At 46.3% G+C, this 21293-nt stretch overlaps 1 protein-coding gene across 3 annotated transcripts; it reads left to right on the top strand.

Annotated features, from left to right (window-relative positions):
- Positions 1-4586: 4586 nt before the first annotated feature.
- Positions 4587-19854, top strand: ZHX1 (zinc fingers and homeoboxes 1). Of its 3 annotated transcripts, none has more exons than XM_014054091.2 (4): positions 4587-4732; positions 10073-10304; positions 12451-12608; positions 16708-19854. In XM_014054091.2, the coding sequence occupies exon 4, from the start codon at positions 16922-16924 to the stop codon at positions 19517-19519; it is 2598 nt and encodes an 865-aa protein (XP_013909566.2). In that variant the 5' UTR covers positions 4587-4732; positions 10073-10304; positions 12451-12608; positions 16708-16921; the 3' UTR covers positions 19520-19854. The 3 variants fall into 3 exon arrangements, with proteins under 3 accessions (XP_013909566.2, XP_013909567.2, XP_087562844.1); XM_014054092.2 differs by having other exon boundaries at positions 12451-12602; XM_087706718.1 differs by lacking the exon at positions 12451-12608.
- Positions 19855-21293: the final 1439 nt, after the last annotated feature.

Consider the following 21293-nt stretch of genomic DNA (forward strand, 5'->3'; position numbering starts at 1 on the left):
AGCTAAAGAACAAGGGTCGACTTGGGAGTAAGGCCATAGGTGGAAGATGAATGGCTCCTCCCATAGGGAATAAAAAAGCGAAAGAGGAGTGGAGTTTGCAGGAGACAATTAGTTCACTTAATTGGTTTGTGGCTCTCAGAGACACCTTGCCAAGTTTTGAAGATATTGGCCTGGCAGTTCTTCAAGCCAGATAAGGTCTGTGACTATAAATTCGCCCTTGAAAGTCTTTGCTGGATGTGAATGAGAGAAATTCACAGTAACATAATAAAAGGGGTTTTGTCAGGACCAGGAGTTTGCTTCATGCTCTTGGGAATCCTCAGTCAGAACAGTTAAGTGGATCTGGCTTCCCCGTGGACTTGACTTGGCTTGTCGGGTGGTCACAAAAGGAGAATTCACATAATCGCCGGATACTGCAACCGTCATAAATATAAACCCATTGACAAACATCCAATTTTTGATCACGTGACTATGTGGGTGCTGCATCAGTTATAAGTATAAAAAACAATCCTACGCCACTTTTTCCCCCCGGTGCCTTTATCTTTGGTTACTAAATGAACTGTTGCACGTTGAGAACTGCCTGACATGAAATGTTACTCCAGTCCCCAGTATTTTTTTCACAGGGGGGAAAAAGGGGAACTACTCCATTGCTTCCACTTTGAAATTTCCAGCATGGAGGCTAACATTATAACGAATGTGACTCCAGATGTTTGAAGGCTATGAAAGTTGCCCAGAACCATGGGAAATGCTAAAGAACCTTTGTTTTCCATTAGAATGTGCCTAGCACTCAATTGTCTTTAATCTTCAAAACGTTTCCTCAAGGTTTATTATAAACTACACCTTTTGATTTTGCCCTCTGTTGTTTAACAAAAAAAGGTTCATGCCCAAATTAGTTTTTAAGTAAGCGGGCATCTGCAAATTTGAATGTTAGATCAGGGAGATCAGCATAGTAGGAGTTCGCTTTAAATTGTTTTTATAAGCTAAGTAAAATAGTACATTTACATTTGGAGTGCATAAGTATAATTCCTCGTGTAATATCTAATTGGATAAGAGCCAAGGTGGCGCAGTGGTTAAAAGCAGCACTGCAGGCTACTGCTAGATCAGCAGGTCAGCGGTTCAAATCTCACCGGCTCAGGGTTGACTCAGCCTTCCATCCTTCCGAGGTGGGTAAAATGAGGACCCAGATTGTTGGGGGCAATATGCTGACTCTCTGTAAACCGCTTAGAGAGGCCTGAAAGGCCTATGAAGCGGTATATAAGTCTACTGCTATTGCTATTGCTATTGCTATTGGATGAATAATTAGGAAAGTGATCTCAGGGTTGTGTAGATGGGGGGGGGGGGGAAGCAGCTGCAAGCACCATCATTTGGATCATCCGGGATGAGAAAACTGGCAAGATTGTGAAGCTTTCATCACGGCTGAATTTGCACAACACGCTAATCCAAAGCCAAGTAAATAACCCAGGTCAGCATATTTGTGTACAGTATCCAGCTGGAGCTTGGCTTTTCTAAGTGAGCCATCATGTTTTTAGCTAGATCGTTCCCAGAGCTTCTGGCACTGCCTTCACGTGAATTATTCAGAAAAAAAATGTAAAATATTGATGTGCAACAGTGCAATCCAGTTTGCATCTAGAATGAACCTTTGTGGTCCTTTGTGCCACAAATGGCTTTTAGGAGTGTTCGGTTGTTCTTTTTTCCTGGGCACTGTTCTTTTGTAGTGTTTTAAATGGCTTTCATATTGTACGCCACCCAGAGCTATGAGAAAGCTTTATAAAATCTCATAAACCAATACAAAACGTGCAAAATACAGGAAATGATTGAAATGGAGCAGCTTAGGGCAAATCCCCCCCCCTTATTTATTGCAAATCATGGTGTGTGGTGAAACTGACAGAGGAGGTTTTCTGTGCTAAATGCTGGAGACCTTCACTCTGATGCTCTTCAGATGACCTGACCGACAAAATCCCCCCAATACTGATGCCAAAGCATGGCGCAACCAGCAATCCATGAGCAGGGAGCAGATGTCTATGGAGATTCTCAGTGATCCAGATCAGTGGTCTCCAACCTTATCAGCTTTGCTGGCTGAGGGATTCTGGGAGTTGAAGTCCACAAGTCTTAAAGTTGACAAGCTTTGCTGGCTGAGGGATTCTGGGAGTTGAAGTCCACAAGTCTTAAAGTTGACAAGCTTTGCTGGCTGAGGGATTCTGGGAGTTGAAGTCCACAAGTCTTAAAGTTGTTAAGCTTTGCTGGCTGAGGGATTCTGGGAGTTGAAGTCCACAAGTCTTAAAGTTGTTAAGCTTTGCTGGCTGAGGGATTCTGGGAGTTGAGGTCCACAAGTCTTAAAGTTGACAGGCTTTGCTGGCTGAGGGATTCTGGGAGTTGAAGTCCACAAGTCTTAAAGTTGACAAGCTTTGCTGGCTGAGGGATTCTGGGAGTTGAAGTCCACAAGTCTTAAAGTTGACAGGCTTTGCTGGCTGAGGGATTCTGGGAGTTGAAGTCCACAAGTCTTAAAGTTGTTAAGCTTTGCTGGCTGAGGGATTCTGGGAGTTGAAGTCCACAAGTCTTAGAGTGGACAAGGTTGGAGACCCCTGATCCAGGTCATTTCCTGATCCAGCTTCTTCACTTCTGCTTCTTGGATGAGAAGCAAAAAACGTCTTCAAGGAAAAAACAAAGTCCAGTTGCCTTTTGAAAAAGCACCTTAGCCCACAACTCCTCTATGCATCCTACATAACCTCCTTCTGCAGAAGAGGATTTACAGACAACCCGAAGCCCATAAAAGCGTGATTGATTGCTACACGGGGTAAACTCCCAAGACTGATAAATCTCTTAAGGGCCGCCTGAATTTTTGCAGCCCCCGTTTGGTGGCGCCAATAAGAGCAAGGCCAGAATAGACTTCCAGTAAGCTTTGAACCGCTGCCCTAATTTTCCAGGGACTGCTCCGATCCTCCCCTTGTCTATGGAGATTCTCAGTCATCCAGGTCATAGTTGTTCCGAAGGTGCTTTTTCAAAAGGCAACTGGACCTTCTTGCTTTTCTCTGAAGACGTTTCGCTTCTCCTCCAAGAAGCTTCTTCAGCTCTTGCTGGATGGTGGGGAATGGAAGGATTTATATTCCTTGCAGACAGTTGGTCATTTACAAGTCTTCTCCCCACCACTCTCCCCCCCCATCCAGTCAGAACTGAAGAAGCTTCTTGGAGGAGAAGCGAAATGTCTTCAAAGAAAAAAAAACCAGAAAGTCCAGTTGCCTCTAGGGGGGGGGAAACACCTTTGGGAATCCTCCCCCTGGGTTTGCACCTTGAAAGAAAGCCCGGGACCACTAGGGATCTCCAGGGCACAGAGCAAGCAGATCCGCCTTTCCCTCTCATCCCCTTTCCTCTCCTCCCTCCCCTTTTCCTTCACTTCTGTTGGAAGAAATGCCCCATTCACAAAGGTGGGGGAGGCTGAGGTTTTGCCTGAGTTTCTACTTTTCTTTTTAGGGGAAATATTCTGCCTTTTTAATATTTTCTAAAATATTTCATTTCTCTAGCAGAGAGGTGGGTTTTAACTTCCAACATTTTCCTTTTCCTTCCCTCCCTTTCCTTCCCCTTTCCTTCTTCTGTTCCCTTCCCAATTCTTCTTTCCTTTCCCCTTCCCTCCCTCCCTTTCCTTTCCTTGCCATTCCCTTCCCTTCCGCTTACTTTTCCTCCCCCTTTCTTTTCCTCCCTTCCCTTTACTTTCTTCCCTTTCCCTCCCCTCCCTTCCCCTTCCCTCCCCCTTTAGTTTCTTCCCTCTATTCCCCTTCCCTCCCTTCCCCTTTCCTTTCCTCCCCTTCCCTTTTTTTCTCTTCCCTCCCGCTTACTTTTCTTCCCCCTTTCTTTTCCTCCCTTCCCTTTCTCCCCTTCCCTCCCCTCCCCTTTCCTTTCCTCCCTTCCCCTTCCCTCCCCCTTTACTTTCTTCCCTTCCCCTTCCCTCCCCTCCCTTCCCCTTCTTCCCTTCCCCTTCCTTCCATTTCCCTTTACTTTCTTCCCTTCCCCTTCCCTCCCCTTTCCTCCCTTCCCTCCCCCTTTCCTCCCTTCCCTCCCCTCCACTTTCTTTTCCTCTCTTCCCTTCCCCTTTACTTACTTTCTTCCCTCCCTCTTCCCTTTCGTTTCCTCCCTCCTCCTCCTTCCTTTCCTTTTCAGCCCCGCCGAACGCCGCCGCGGCCAATCAGGCGCTTGCTTTTCTTTTGCTCCAGCTGGCTCACGGGGAGGCGGCGACCCCTCCTCTCCCCCCGCCTGCTTTCCCACACTCGAGGGACGAGGGCGGGGTAGAAAAGCGGGGGGGGGGACAGTTACAGACGCTTGCAAGAAGAGGCCGGCCCCGCCCCTCCTTCGCGTCGAGCACATAGCGGGATCCCCCCCCCCACCCCCGCCGCCGCCGCTTGTAGCGCTCGATCCCTCCCCCCTTCTCTCCCTCCCTCCCTCGTTGAATAAAACCGGTGCATTTCACAGCTCCGGAGGACGCGCGTTACTTTCCAAGGGGGGATTTTTGCAAGCTGGGTGGGGAAAAAGTGACTCGGGAAGAGGGAAGTTTGTTTGCTTTTTTCCCCCCCCCTTCTCCCTTCCCCCCCAAAAAAAGCTGGATTCCAGTTCAAAGTTCACAAAGCATCCCTCCCCCCTCCCCTCCCAAAAAGTGCAGTAGATTTTTTTTTTAATGCAAGATGGCGGACTTTCCCTGAACGGCCACAATCCGAGGACTCCACCGCAGCCTGCAAACATTGGCGAGGTACGGCTCTTTTTTTTTTCTTTTTTTTTTGCAGCGGATCTTTGGCGCTGGGCGTCTCAAGCGAGTCCGGTGGTCCGAAAAAGGTTCTCTCCCCCCCTCCCTACACACACACCCGCCGGGGGCCACTGGGGGCTGAAGAACGGGCAAGGCAAAAAAAAAAAAAAAGACCCTCGCCCGTCTTTCCTTCCATGCAAACAACCGGAGATCTCGAAGCCGAGAGAGAGACAGAGAGAGAGAGTCCAGGCGAGCAGGTTCGCTTCTGCCGGGGAGATCCCCTAGGGATCCGGAATCGCTTTGGGGAGGGAGCAGGGCGAGAAGAGCCAAGGGCGGCACACCCCCCCCCATCCCATCCCCCAGATTTTCTGCCATGGATCCCTTCCTTGGGGAGCGAACTGGGTGGGAACCCGAGTAAGGAAAAGAGGAGGAGGGAACACCCCCCCCCCCAAATTTAGAGATTTTAATAGCCAAAAATAAAGAAAAGACAGATAGATCCCAGGAAGTCTTTCCAAAAAGTTGGCCTCCTTTGGCAAGAAAAACCTTTGGAAGCCCCCCTCCCCCCCTCAAAAAATAAGCCTTCCGCCTCTATTGTCGGAGCATGTTGTGTTCTGGGTGTTGTGATGAATCAGAGGTTGTGGGGGGAAACGGGAAGGACAAGGGAGGGTGGTGGTGGGGCCAGACCCGGGCCTGTTCCGGGAAGGAAGGGAGAGCTAACTAAACCTGGGTGGAAATGTTCCCACCACCACTTGGGACTTGTGTGTGTGTGTGTGTGTATGTGTGTTTGTGTGATAAATAGAAAAGAGATCGCTGTGCTATGCGCGGATGCCTTGCACGACGGGCTGTTGGGTTGGCCAACGCCAACAGTGCGTCTACACCAGTAAAACAAAATGTGTAGAAGCTGCTGCAGCTTAGGGTGCCCTCTGCAAAATCCACGGGCTGTCAAGGAGAGGTAGGGTTGAGGTGGGTGAGTTTGAAACTCTCCCTCCCCGAGGCTGGAGGGGAGGGGAACAGGCTGCAATAAATTGAATAGTTTCCGTGAAGGGTTTTACTGCGATCTGTTCACTGTACACAGGTAGTCCTCAACGGCCGGCCGGCCGCAATGGAGCGCAAAGTTCCTACTAAGTGAGACATTTTTAGCTGAGTTTTGTTATGTTTTACGATCCTTCTTGCCATAGTTGTTAAGAGAATCACTGCAGTGGATAACTTAATAATCTGTGGTTACTTTATTTTGTAATTAGTTTAGTTTACTTTATTGTCATTGCACCTTGTGCAACGAAATTAAATGCGATCTTCAGTGTACAATGACAGTTCAGGTTGTGGTTGTTAAGGAATCGTGTGCAGTCATTAAACACAACACAGGTGGTGGCTGGTTTCCTCATTGACTTGACTCATTGGAAGCTGGCAGTGAAGATCACAAGTGGTGATGATGTGACTGTGGGAAGCTGTAACTATTGTAACTGTGTGCCTGTTGCTAAGTGCCCCAATCATGATCCTGTGACTGTGGGGACACTGTGACAGCCACAACTTCCAAGGACCGGCCATAAGTCTTCTTGTTGAGCACTGTTGTAACTTCAAATGGTTGCTGAACAAGAAGTCACTAAGCGAGGACTACCTGTATAGTCAAAAGCCCTTCCCTGTCTTTCATGGTTGACAAAGCATAATAATACCTCTGATGACAACAATTTAATAATAATAATAATAATACGTTACGACGTCCTAGGCCCCTGGGTGAGGCCCGACTAGTAACCAATGCCAAATCCAGCGAAACAACTGTCTGCTGTGATACAATTGTATAATAATAATAATAATAATAATAATAATAATAATAATAATAATAATTAATATTAATATTAATTATTATTAATAATTATTAATAATTATGGTGGGAACATCAGCCTGAAAAAGTCACCGAAAATCAGATGGTCAAGATCTTGTGGGATTTCCGTATACAAACCGACAAAATACTGGCGCATAATACACCAGACATCACACTGGTTGAGAAAAATAAGGTCACAATCATAGACATCGCAATACCAGGTGATAGCAGGGTCGCCGAGAAGGAACATGAAAAAATCGCAAGATACCAGGACTTAAAAATCGAAATTCAACGACTATGGCACAAACCAGCAGTGGTAATTCCAGTGGTAATTGGCACACTGGGTGCTATTCCAAAAGCACTGGAATTACATTTAAAAGAGTTAGAAATTGACAAAATCACCATCAGTCAAATGCAAAAAGCCGCACTGCTTGGATCTGCACGCATATTACGAAAATACGTTACGACGTCCTAGGCCCCTGGGTGGGGCCCGACTAGTAACCAATGCCAAATCCGGCGAAACAACTGGCCGCTGTGATACAATTGTACAATAATAATAATAATAATAATAATAATAATAATAATAATAATATCCTCCGACGTTACCTTAACAGTTCCTAGGTCCTTGGTTAAGACTCGAGCTGTTGAGTTACCAACCAGCCCCAAAGGCTGAATCTCACCAAAGATTAACCACATAATAACAACAGCAACAACAACAACTAACTTACTAATAACTTAGTAATTTGGTTGTGAAGTGAATCTAGTTTTCCCGTGGACTTTGCTTGCCACAAGTTTTCAAAAGCAGATCACCTGACCTTGGGAAACTGCAACCGTCCTAATTATGAATCAGTTGCTAAGCATCTGAACTTTAAATCGTGTGACTGTGGGGATGCTGCCATGGTTGTAAGTGTGAAAAATGGCCATAAGTCACTTTTTAAAGTGCTGTCGTAACTTTGAACGGTCACTAAATGATCTGTTTATTGTAGGGTTTTTCTTATTACTTCTGGCGTACCAAGATCTCCACGCTTATGGTGCTTAGTCAGGACTTTGAGGTGGGCTTCCCACCTCCAACTCTGTAATCTTGGGGTTCCAGATAGAATCCCTCCCTTTAGAATCCCTCTGGAACGAACTCCCCGTGGAGATTCGAACCCTCACCACCCTCCAGGCCTTCCGCAAAGCCCTCAAAACCTGGCTGTTCCGACAGGCCTGGGGCTAAAGAGCTGTTGCCCCCCCCCCCGTCTCGAATGGTATGACTGTTGTGAGTTTTAAATTATATATTGTTATGCTTGTTTTTTTAAATTTTTGTCTGTATCCCCCTTCCCCGGTTCGAGTTGTGAGCCGCCCTGAGTCCCCTTTGGGGGAAAAGGGCAGCATATAAATACAATAAACTGAAACTGAAACTTTTGGGCATCCACCTGTCTCTGGACTCCAGGTGACTCATTTGTCAAAAAGATTCATTACGGTAAATTTAAAAAAAAAAGAGTATATGGGAATATCCTTTAGCATGGAATAAGGTCTTCTGCCTTATACAGGGGATTGGACTAGAAGACTTCCAAGGTCCCTTCCAGCCATATAATTCTATGTTCATTAATATTTTCAAGGCTACGTGGGCCATGCTGATGTTTAGAACAATAATCCTGGAAGAAGTCAAGAGTTTTCTTGAGGTGCCCCCACCCACCTAAGGGGGGGAAAAACATAAGCTGGGATGCTACTTGATTATCTGGGCCATCGAGAGCAACTTCTTGTCTCTTAGAAGGGAAGTGTTTTATAATAAGCCACTATTCATTCCCATGGCAACCATGGAGACTGTAGGATTAAAGTATAGTTGGGCTATGGGGAATTTTAAATTTTAGGTTGCTGGAGAGCACAAGGGGATGGAGTGTCCACATTTCACTCTCTGTCCAGTCAGTATTCATTCTGTTGCCTCTTGCAGGAAGATACTTGTGAGGTCCAGCAGCCAGTATGTGTAGAACAAGGGTGGGGAACGATGGCCCTTTTATGACTTGTGGACTTCAACTCCCAGAATTCCTGATCTATTCGCTCAGGAATTCTGGGAGTTGAAGTCCACAAGTCATAAAAGGGCCATCGTTCCCCACCCCTCAGTTAGGCTATTTAGCAGTGACAAAGTCACATTGCTAAGGATGCATCACAAGGAGGTTAGTCTATATGGCACTATGGCTGTGGGAATGTCCCGCAAACTAGTTTAGTTTAGTTGCACATCGTACAACCAAATTAAATGCCATCTTCAGTATACATTAGAACTATAAAAACAAAAACAAACAGACATCCTTCACATGCTATATATTGCATTAATATTGCACTATACCGTAGAATTCAGTATAGTTACTGCCCTGGGATAGAAGCTGTTTTTCAGCCTATTTGTCCTTGTTTTTATTGTCCTGTACCGTTTGCCAGATGGTAATAGTTCAAAAAAAGGGTGCCCAGGATGAGATAAATCTTTAAGAATGTTTTGAACTTTCTTAAGGCAGCTGGAGCTATAAAGCTTTTCCAAAGTGGGGAGAGGGCAACCAATGATCCTCTGGGCAATGACGTTATCCCTATATGTGAAGAGATGCCCCCTCAGAAGTTTCCTTAGATTCCTGCAAGAACTACATCATCTTGAGGGGACTGTTCTCTAATGCAGTGTTTCTCAACCTTGGCTACTTGAAGATGTCTGGACTTCAACTCCCAGAATTCCCCAGCCAGCGAATGCTGGCTGGGGAATTCTGGGAGTTGAAGTCCAGACATCTTCAAGTGGCCAAGGTTGAGAAACACTGCTCTAATGATCTACATACCTGGGCAGAGGCTTAATCACTCTACTAATTGCTCATACATAATTTAATTTTATTCATCGTTTTAATTCACCATTCGTATTGCATCAGTTTTTAAAATAATTCACAGTTCTGGTGTTTTATACAGGTAGCCCTCGGCTTACGATCAAAATTGAGCCCAGCATTTACGTCGCTATGACAGTCATTAAGTGAATTTTGCCCCGTTGTTGACTTTTCCTGCCACAGTTGTTACGTGAATATCCACAGTTGTCAAATTAGTAAAGCAGTTGTTAAATGAATCTGACTTCCCTGTTGACTTGCTTGTCAGATGATCCTGTGACAGCGCAATCGTCATGAATACAAGTCAGTTGCCAAGTGTTTAAACTTTGGTCACGTCCCCATGGGGCTGCTACAGTGGGTGTAAGTGTAAAAAATGTTATAAGTCACTTTTTCAGTGCTGTTGTAACTTCAAATATTCGCTAAACGAACTGTTGTGAGTTGAGGACTGCCTGTATTTCAATACATATTTTATATGTTGTTTTTGTGAATTTTATGCCTTATGCATTGATTCTTTTATGCCATACAGAATACATAAATAAAAATCTTCTTGTCACTCTGTCTTGGGGGTGACAGAAATCTTTCCCATAAATTAGAGGGAAATGATTCTTCATTCCTACACTACCAAATTGTGTTTCCTGGTCTTAACGTAGCCTGGTTGTGCTATTTATCAGAAGTGTGTGCCATTTTGTTTTTCAGACGAAGCGATGATCACTGTGGGATAAATGATGCTCATGCTTTCATCCCAAGGACTGATGGATAGAAACAGCTGGAATCTTGGAATAGCAATAGCACTTAGACTTGTATACCGCTTCACAGTGCTTTACAGCCCTCTCTAAGCGGTTTACAGAGTCAGCATCTTGCCCCCAACAACCTGGGTCCTCATTTTACTGACCGAGGAAGGATGGAAGATTGAGTCAACCTTGAGCCGGTGAGATTTGAACTGCAGCTAGCAGTCGGCAAAAGTAGCCTGCAATACTGCAGTCTAACCACTGGGCCACTTCGGAAGAGACTTAAATCAAGCATATGCAAACAGAAAGTTCTAGAACTCTGGAAAAATACCTGAACTCATAATAGGTACTCTTGGGCTACAACTAGCTTTATTTGAGGCAGGGTTTATAGGGAGTCCTTGACTTACGACTAGTCACTTAACAAGCATTTAAAGTTACAAGGGACCCTTAAAAGTTACTTTGGAGGTATGAAAGCTTCACATACCTCTCTGCAGTCATGTAACTGCATTTTGGCACTTGGCAACTGGCTCAAATTTAAAGACATTTGTAGCATCTCCGTGGCCATGATTTGTGGTGTTTTTTTGCCAGCTTACAGTGTTTGCTTCTGGTTTGTGGCAAAAAAAAAATGCCCATTGGGGAAATTTGCTTTAACAATTGTGATATTTGTTTAACAACCACAGTGCTTGTTTAAATGACCAAAATGCTGAAAAATTGAGAAAAATTGAAAAATTAAGTCGAGAAACTCTCTGTATTGTAGATATTATTAACGTTTTAAGAGTTGTATACTTAATATGTGATTGGGTAACTCATATTTTTCACTCCTGCATTTACATGAGGGTACAGTAGAGATAAGACCTGTTTTAAACCCATTTGGAAATGGAACTTGTGGAGATCCTGGGGAAGGAAAGGGGTTTATGAAGATCAGGAACAACTCCTCTCATTGATAGTAAGAAGAATAGAGTTGGAAGGGACATTGGAGGTCTTCTAGGAAACCCTACACCACTTCAGACAAATGGTTATCCAACATCTTCTTAAAAACTTCCAGTGTTGGAGCATTCACAACTTCTGGAGGCAAGTCGTTCCACCAATGGCTATTAGACAGACTTAAAAAAGTCAGCCTCTCATTTTCTTCAGTTAAATGTCTGCCTTTTCTGCATGATTATCAGCTTAGAACAGTGATGGTGAACCTCAGGTGCCAAAAGCGTGCAAGTGTGTGTTATCGCACATGCGTGTGTACCAGGAGTAGGTTCCTGTCAGTTCTAACCTCTTCTATAGAAGAGGTTCCACAAATCTACAGTGCCGTTTAGAACCGGTTCCAGCTCCCTCCCCTCCCCCCGCCCATCTGCACATCATCAACATGAAGAGCGAGAGGAGGAATTCTGGGAGTTGAAGTCTACAAGTCTTAAATCTGTCAAGTTTGAACACCCCTGGGGGGTTTTTCCCTAAAGGGTTAGGGGTGCAAGGGTCTTGTAACTTGACAGCTTTAAGACTTGCACACTTCAATGCCAGAGTTTCTGAGCCAATATTTTGGTTGCTAAGCAAGAGCGTTCTTAAGTGAGTTTCACCACATTTTTCGTTGGCCACGCCCACCCAGTCACATGGCCAACAAGCCACTCCCACAAAGCAGGCCACACCTACAGAAGAGGTTCTAAAAAAATTGAAACCCACCACTGGTGTGTACCCACCCCCATAAATGCCCCCTCGCATTGTGCCCACCCTACGCATACACACATGGCTTTCTTGGAGCCTGGGAGTGCGAAAATGGCCACCCTCCTGCCCCGCTCCCGGCCCTCCAGAGGCAGGAAACAGCATGTTTCCCAACTTCCGGTGGGCCCGTTTTTCACCTTTTCCAAGCTCCAGAGGCTTTCTTGGAGCCTGGGGAGGGTGAATACAGCCTCCCCACACCCTTTTGAAAGGCCAAAAATCAACTGGCGCGCACTGATGTTAACAGATGTGGCTCCGTGTGCCACATGTGACATCCATGCCATAGGTTGACCATCACTGGCTTAGAACTATAATTAACCTATCCATCTATGTTCAGAAATGAATTCTTGGAGGGAAAACAGTGTTAGGTCTGAGTGGTCCTTGGTGCCCTCTGAGCTTGGTTGTTTTCTTGCAGACGTTTCATTACCCAACTAGGTAACACCATCAGTTCTAGTGTTAGGTCTAGGCTTCAGAAAAAGGAAAAGAGTCTTATGGCCCTTTAAAGACCAACAAATACAATGCGATACACCTAATCCTCATTTAGTGACCAAAATGGGACTGGCCACTGAGTAGTTATGCAGTCTCTTAAGTGAAACCACAACTGTGCTTATCATCTTACTTCACCTTTCGTTTGCTTTACAGACCTGCAAAGATCCTAATATGAGGATGGGTCACTGAATTACTTTTTCATCACTATTGCAAGTCGCTAAATGAGGAGTCGCTAAACAAGGACTACTGTATAAGTTTTTGTTGACTTCGACCACTTCTTCAGGGGCAAATGCTACAGAATTCAAGTAAATGTGTGTAGGATCCAACCTAATAGCCACCAATCCTGTTTGTTGCCTTAGAAAAACGCCCCATTAATGGGGCATTATGATTAGTGAGACTTCTGTTAAGTAAATCTATTTACTTAACAGAAGTCTTATGAGGTTTTTACACCATAAACACTCTTCCACCTTACTCCACCACCTGATTTCCTTCCTTAGGCTTGCTTTAAATCTCCTGATTTCACAGCTTCCTCTTTCATTTATTCATTTTTTTCTTCAGAAGAAATGCAAAATATTGAGTGGAGTCCTTGACTTACTCACTTCATTTAGTGAATGTTTGAAGTTACAATGACACTGGAAAAAAGTGACTTAAGACCATTTTCCACACCGTTGTACCTTGACGGCATCCCTGGTCATAGTCACGTGATCAGAATTCAGATACTGGGCAACTGACTCATATTTATGACAGTTGCTGTGTCCCGGGGTCACATGATCCCCTTTTGAAATCTTCTGACAGACAGCTGAGGTAAAATGCAGAATCCTTTCCTTATTTTCTTTATTCCCTAACCGGATCCAGAAGAATGGAGTGAAAAAATTGGCTTCCAATGCATGGAATACATATGTCTTATGTATGCAGAGTTGTATCTCCAGACATAAGCGGTATATAAGTCTAACTGCTATAAGGCTACTCAGCATTTATCTTAGGGGCAGCAGAAGCTCAGAGATAATTATTTACAACTTTCAGGGCTAAACCCATCCTAAACAGGTTCTTTTCTCTCACAGACTGGACGTAAGACAGGCTAATGATATAATCTCAATCCTGTTAAAGGAAACTACTGCTTCAAAGAATTACAAGCCAGTATTACCTGAATACTGAATAGGGATGTGGTGGCTCAGTGGCTAAAACGCTGAGCTTGTCGATAAGAAAGGTCGGCAGTTTGGCAGTTTGAAACCCTAGTGCTGCATAATGAAGTGAGCTCCCGTTACTTGTCCCAGCTTCTGCCAAACTAGCAGTTCGAAAGCATGTAAAAATGAAGGTAGAAAAATAGGGACCACCTTTGGTAGGAAGGTAACAGGGTTCCGTGCTCCTTCGACATTTAGTCATGCCAGCCACATGACCATGGAACTGTCTTCGGACAGCGCTGGCTCTTCAGCTTTGAAATGGAGATGAGCACCGTCCCCTAGAGTCGGGCAAAAACATCTATCAAAGGGGAAGTGATTGTATTTTGAAATCTGTAGGACAGGAGTCCCCAACCTATGAGCCACGGCCTACTATTTGGTCACCAGGCCATGTGAGTAACTGGCCGGTGTGTGCACATGTGCGGGCTTGGCCCCACTCGTGCGAGGGGGGAAGAGGGGCCAGTTTTGTGGGAGGGGGATTGCACATGTGCACATGCATGCACACGGACGAGTACAAGTCCCATTTGTGCAGGCGCCTGTGGTCCCACTCACACAAGCATTGTCGTGGGTGCTCAGAGCCTCACTCGGGTGAGCAACAGGTGTTCACGCTGTGCATGTGTTTGCCCCTCCCACAAAACCATCTCTTTCTCCCCTCCCTCCACTCCAGGGCTCCAACCCAGAAATCTTGGGGAACTCTGCTGGAGGAGACATTCCTTCTTCTGCATTGTGGCTTTGAGTGAATGACACAGTGATCTTCCAGACATGCAGTTTGTCCGGCTAGCACGGGGGTATCAAACTCAAATTTCATTGAGAGACGCATCAGGGTTGGGTTGGACCTCGGGGACTGGGGCGGGCGTGGCCAGCTTGATGTCTCTCATGTCGAAGGCATCTGTGCAGTTTGTTTGGCTAGCACGGGGGTGTCAAACTCAATTTCATTGAGAGACGCATCAGGGTTGGGTTGGACTTCGGGGACTGGGGCGGGCGTGGCCAGCTTGATGTCTCTCATGTCGAAGGCACCTGTGCTGGCCCGACTAATCTTCCAGCAAAAACAGGCTCCCGAGTTCTGTTTTCGGCTGGGACGGCCCTCTGCCAGGGAAAACACAGCTCAGGAGGGCCCTCGCGAGCTCAGTTTTCAAACTGGCAGAGGCACTGTGGGCCGTTCCTTTGCTGTTTCTAGGGTAATAGCAATAGCAATAGCAGTAGACTTATATACCGCTTCATAGGCCTTTCAGGCCTCTCTAAGCGGTTTACAGAGAGTCAGCATATTGCCCCCAACAATCTGGGTCCTCATTTTACCCACCTCGGAAGGATGGAAGGCTGAGTCAACCCTGAGCCGGTGAGATTTGAACCGCTGAACTGCTGATCTAGCAGTAGCCTGCAGTGCTGCATTTAACCACTGCGCCACCTTGGTTCCAGCTCTGGCCCGCAAGCCTTGAGTTTGACACCCCTGAGCTAGCAGAACCCCACCTGGCCCAGTGACAGCACTTTGCTGAGTCTCCTGGCAGAAAGACATCTATTTCTTACCATGGATACAGGCAGTTCTCAACGTACGTCTATTCAATGATTGTTCAAGTTACGATGGCGCTTAAAAAAAGTGACTTAAGATAGTTTTTCACACTTCACAACTCTTACAGCGTCCCTGCAGTCACATGAACCATATCCAGCCAGCCATCTGCACATATTAATGACCGTTGCAGTTTCCTGGGGTCAGCCTTCTCAGGGGGCTTCCAACAAGCAATGGGGGAAGGTGGCTTCTCTTAAACAGCCGCGTGATTAGCTTAGCAACCATTACACAGTGGGTAAAATGAGGCATGACCGAATGGCTGCATCTCACTTAGAGACTGAAGTTCCGTTCCTAATCGAAGTCATAAGTTGAGGACTATTTGTCACCTGATCTCTTTTGAAAATTAGAAGGGATTGAGTGCAAGACTTTGGGGTTTCTGCATGTGTGCATGCATGCTATGAACCTGTGACAGACTCTCAACCTTAGAACCTTAATAGAAGCAAGGATTCTTATTCTATTCTATCCTATCCCATCCCATCCCTTAATAGAAGCAAGGTTTCAGTCTTAGGATTACATTATTTACGCTAGTTAAAATTCAGGCTTCCTGAAAGATGCGCACCATTAAGTTCTTTGCAGGAACTTGTTGCATGCCAGATGATAATCCTCCCTAGGAGTTCCCAGAGTAAGTGTTTTATGGTGCAAGACCTCTGTTTGGCAAGATTTCTGTCCATACATGAGGAACAATAAAGGAAACGGCTCAGAACAGCTGTTCCAGTTTGGTGGACTGGCGGGGAGGGGGAAGAGGAGATAGTTTTGTACAAGCGGCAGGACTCCCGCCCAGGGGTGGGATAGAAAATTTTCAGCAACCGGATCTCTGCCAGGTTGGTGGGTAGGTGTCGCCATGGTGGGTGTGGCCTACTCAGCCTGCTGCACCATGAGGGAGGGGGGCATTTTCATCCTCACCAGGCTTCAGAGGTTTTCCTTGAGCCTCCGGGAGGGCGAAAATGGCCTCCCCTGGGGTCTGGAGGCTGGAAACGAGCACGTTTCTGGAGTTCCCGGAGGCCCATTTTTTGTCCTCCCCAGGTTCTGGAGGCATTCCTTGAGCCTCTGGGAGGGCAGAAACAGCCTCCTTCGAGCTCTGGAGGCTGGAAATGAGCCTGTTTCCGGACTTCCGGGAGGCCTATTTTCCACCTTCCAGAACCTCCACTCGGACCCTGCACTTACCTGACATCCAAAATGGGCTGCGTGGAGACTCCTGGGATGGACGCAGCAGGGTGGGTGGGGCCAGCCAGTTCTTGCAAGTACCGGTTCGGCGAACCAGATGTAAAATTAGCATCCGGTTTGCCTGAACCCGGTCCAAACTAGTTGAATCCCACCCATGCTCACGCCTCTCATGCACACGGCTCCATTGGCACAAGCGGGTGCACATGCCCTCCACTCACACCACTGAAGCTGTGCCCGTGCACTCACACAAGTGGTGCATTCTGTGTGTGTACGTTTGCCTGCTGCTTGCCTGCTGGTTCCGAATCAGCCGTGGCCTGGGGGTTGAGGATCCCTAGCTTAGAAGGAGGTCAATATGTCTTTCTTGGTTTTCAGAATCTGAATGAGATTGATTCAAATGCATCCTCATATAATGTCCTCATATAATGTCGTCCTATAATGAAAACGTCTTTTTTTTAAAAAAAAAATCTCATTTTCCCCCTTTCCCTTTTCTTTTTTTAAATCCAGGGTGCACGGAGAGTTGTTAAGAAGTTGCTGCTCGTTGCCTCTTCCTTCGGACGGCAAATTGTTGTCTGACTGAATTGCACTATGACGATGCTGCTAAGGGCCGAAATTGGGAGAAGCCGCCCTGCAGGGCTGTAGTGCCCAAAGCCTCTTGGAAAGCTTGAAGGATTGAAACTTGAATTGGGTTTGGCTCGTTGCCTTTTCGTCAGAGAGGGAAATGGCGAGCAAACGAAAATCCACCGTGCCTTGCATGGTCCCGGCGAGAGAGCCGGAGATGGATCTAGAAGCCATATCGGATGTTGAGGAGGCCGTACCGGCGATGAACTCTGCGGGAAGCGTGTCAAGCGATGACAACTCTGGAGAATGTGCCGATTCAGACAGCCAGCCAAATAAAAAAGTTGAAGGCGGCTACGAATGCAAATACTGTACCTTCCAGACTCCCGATTTAAACATGTTTACTTTCCACGTGGATTCTGAGCATCCCAACGTGGTCCTCAGCTCCTCTTATGTCTGCTTCGAATGCAAATTTGTGACCAAACGGTATGATGCTCTTTCGGAACATAATACCAAATACCATCCTGGAGAGGAGAACTTTAAACTGAACATGGTCAAACGTAACAACCAAACCATCTTCGAGCAAACGGTGAACGACCTGACATTTGACGGGGGTTTTGTCCAAGAGGATAAAACGGGAGAAGAATCGGAAGGCTCGGAAAGCCAGTTGACCGGCATCTCCATCAGCAAAACACCCATTATGAAAATGATGAAGAATAAGAATGAAACGAAGCGGATTGTGGTTTTTCACAACGCCGCCGAGGGTGATCCCACGGAAGAAAAAGATGGGGACACCGACGTGGAGTGTGAGGAAATTGTAGAAAAAGGAGCCACCGCAGGTTCAGATACCAACACAGATAATTCCTCAGCTGGGGAAGCGGTCGCCACAGTTGTGAACCCCACGGCGGTGATTCAGCCTGCTCAGGTGATCACCACTCTCGCCTCTCCACCGACTTCTAATTTAATTTCTAAAGTCTTGATCCCTATTAATAGCATCCCAGCCTATAACACCGCTCTGGATAACAACCCTCTCCTGCAAAACACTTACAATAAATTCCCATATCCAACTGTGTCCGAAATCGCGCTCCTGGCTACTCAAGCTAAATACACGGAGGAACAAATCAAAATCTGGTTCTCCGCCCAACGCTTGAAACACGGGGTGAGCTGGACCCCGGAAGAAGTAGAGGAGGCAAGAAGGAAACAGTTTAACGGCACCGTGCATACCGTTCCTCAGACAATTACAGTGATTCCAGCCCATATTTCGGCAGCTGGCAATGGTCTGCCTTCCATTTTGCAGACTTGTCAAATCGTCGGCCAACCGGGCCTCGTCCTTACGCAAGTGGCGGGAACCGGCACGCTTCCCGTGACGACCCCCATCACCTTGGCGATGGCAGGCGTCCCAAACCCAGCCCAACTGCAAAAAGCCCAGGGCCAAGCTACACAGCCCGTTCCCGAAAGTAAGCAAGTAGCAGCTGTTCCCGCGCCTCAGCTTACGAAATCGGAGGTGGTGGCGGCTGCAGCCACTACCAACATTGATACAATTCCCTTCCGGGCGAAGAAGACGAAGGAGCAGCTGATGGAATTAAAAGTCAGCTATCTGAAAAGCCACTTTCCTCTCGATTCGGAGATAATCCGTCTGATGGAAACCACAGGGTTGACCAAAGGGGAGATTAAAAAATGGTTCAGCGATACCAGGTACAATCAGAGGAATTCAAAGCACAATTATCACAATAATCAGAACAGTGATTCTTGCACTATCGTTATTGACTCCAGCGATGAAACGAGTGAACCTCCCATGCTGGTTCAGCCATCCCAGAAACAGTTTTCGGCGGCCTCCGATTTGAGCGCTCAGACGTTTAAAGACAAGACTGCGGAGCAACTTAAAGCCCTCCAGGACAGTCTCCACAACCACCCGGTCCTTTCTGAGGATGAACTGAACAGGATAAGTTCGGAAACAAAGCTGTCCAAGGAAGAGATCGAGGCTTGGTTTGCAGAACAGAAAAAAACGAGCGGTTCTGCAGAAGAAGGTGAGGAGTTGCCTGAAGGTCATCCCGAGAGTCAGAAAGAAATTGCTGCAGCGGAAACTTCTGGAGGTGAAGGCTCTGGAGTTTTGAGGGCAGGGAAGCAGGCCAAAAAGTCCCCGGAGCAGTTGCATATGCTCAAAATGTCATTCATCCGAACTCAGTGGCCTTCTTCCGAGGAGTATGACAAGTTGGCCCAAGAAACGGCGCTTCCTCGAACGGACATCGTGAGTTGGTTCGGGGACACTCGCTACGCCTGGAAAAATGGCGGCTTGAAATGGTACTACTACTATCAAGGGAACAACGCAAACAGTGCCAATGGTCAAGGCCATTCCAGGCGGAGGGGGAGGGGAAGGTCCAAGGGGAGGGGGAGGGGCCGCACCCGCGGACGGCTGGCGTCCAACAAAAGGCTCAAAACCTGGGACCGAACCCCAGTCATCAAGTTTAAAACTGGAAAAGCAATCCTCAAGGATTATTACCTGAAACACAAGTTCCTCAATGAACAGGACCTTGACGAACTGGTGGCGAGATCACACATGGGCTACGAGCAGGTCAGGGAGTGGTTTGGGGAGAAGCAGAGGCGAGCCGATCTTGGCCTTGAGCTGTTTGACGAAGAAGACGAAGAAGAGATGGTGGACGAGCAGGACGACGAAGAGGAGGAGGAGGATGAAGAAACAGACGACAGCGACAACTGGGAGCCACCACGGCACGTTAGGCGTAGGCTGTCAAAATCTGACTGACCTGGACGTCCTTGGCATTGTCAGAACGCAACCTTGCCATGTGGTTGGCCTTGCCAGGCGATGGGCGCTGACCTTCTACGTCTAGCAATTGCCTACTTTTGAGTTTGCTCCACGTCGAAGGCAGCGTTGAGAGAGTGACTCTTGCACCCGACGCAAACTTGTGGAGCAGGAATGGAAAAGCAAGTCTGGAACTTAAGATTTCCCAAGTTCTCCAGAAAGTTAGCCGTTGTCCAATATCTGCTGATAAGAGGCACGTTGAAGGGACTATGCGCTCAGTTGCCTTGTGTTTGCTTCCAAAAATCCTGTAAAGAAAGAGGTTCGGGTTTTTTTTTTTTTTTTTTTAAGAAAACGATAACCTCTTTGGGCTGAAGGAATTGTCACTAAATGAAAAGAAAAGTGCTCGTGGCGTCCCTATTGCTAAGCTGCATGTCAGTTTTCTTCCCTCCAAACATAACAAAGCCTTCACGAGAAACTTGAGGTTCCTGAAAAGTCGTCCCTAAGAAGAGAAATAAGATTGGTTGGCTCTCTTCCCAGCATACAAGATGATGAATCACAGATTTCAGTTACAGGAAGGCAGATTCTGGTAGAAGGTTGAAGGGAGATTAAAAAACAACAACAACCGGTAGTTAAGAACAGTTTCTCTAGAGAAGTTGATGGGCAAGTTGAGACTAAACCATCATTGGTTGGACATGCATTCATTTGGATTCTTACCCTGAGAAGGTGGCTGGCCACAATGACCCCTTTGGCGCTCTTGAGTCTAGAAAAATAAGATGATTCGGGGAGAAAGGTTACCAAAGGTGGGAAACCATGATAGTTGCTTGTGGTTTTTGAGGTTTTTTTTTTTTTAAAGAAAAAGAAGTGAAGAGGAAAGGACTATCTTTGTTACATGCAGAACCTGTGTACTAGGTTTACAGAACTCCTGTTGAATGTGTCCCTCTAGCTGTGTTCAGGGAATTGGGGTCCGAAGTATGTTTTTATATTAAAACTAATCCGTGTATATCATATTTAAATACTAGAATCAATTAATGCAGCCAATACCAAAAAAAACTTGGCTTTGATTGTGTAATTCTTTTCCTCCCCCTTCCGTCTATCCAAGAAGCATTTTCAGGGAAAAAACCCATTTTCCCCTAAAGTTTTGAGGGACGGTTTCTTTAATGAAAGCTTCATGGCTGAGAGGTCACCCAAGGCGCCTTATGGAAAGCGAGACTCATGACTTTTTATTTTTTATTTTTTTTGTCTTCAGAATGCCTTTGTCGTCTTCTACTTCCTTGTCTCAAGAATCTTTGGACCTGTGTTTCTCAAGCTGTGGCAGCTTGGAGCTGTGTGAACTTCAACTCTCAGAATATGTGAAGTTGGGTCGACTTCACTTCCCAGAATGTTGAAGTCACAATGCGTAAACTTCAACTCCCACAATTCATGGCTGCCAGGGGAATTCTGGGAGTTGAAGTCCACATATTTTCTGTTCTGACCTGGGCTTCCCAAGAGCATGAAGCAAACTCCTTGTCCCGACAAAAAACCCTTTTATTAATTTACTGTGAATTCTGCTTATTCACATCCAGCAAAGTCTTTCAAGGGAGGATTTAGAGTCACAGACCTTATCTGGCTTGGAGAGCTGACAGGTAGATATCTGCAAAACTTGGCAAGGAGTCTCTCAGAGTCACAAACCAATTAAACATACTAATTGTCTCTTGTACACCCCCCCCCTTTCACTCCTCTTTTATTTCCTCTCGGAGGGGCCCATTCATCGTCCACCTATGGCCTTACTCCCAAGTCG

The sequence above is a fragment of the Thamnophis sirtalis genome, unplaced genomic scaffold (assembly GCF_051295495.1).
Source record: "Thamnophis sirtalis isolate CommonGarterSnake01/CBP01778 unplaced genomic scaffold, rThaSir2_p1.2 scaffold_2, whole genome shotgun sequence".
Taxonomy (NCBI): domain Eukaryota; kingdom Metazoa; phylum Chordata; class Lepidosauria; order Squamata; family Natricidae; genus Thamnophis; species Thamnophis sirtalis.

Excerpts from the sequence above, each read along its gene's own strand:
- ZHX1 (XM_014054091.2), top strand. The coding sequence starts at position 16,922 with ATGGCGAGCAAACGAAAATCCACCGTGCCTTGCATGGTCCCGGCGAGA.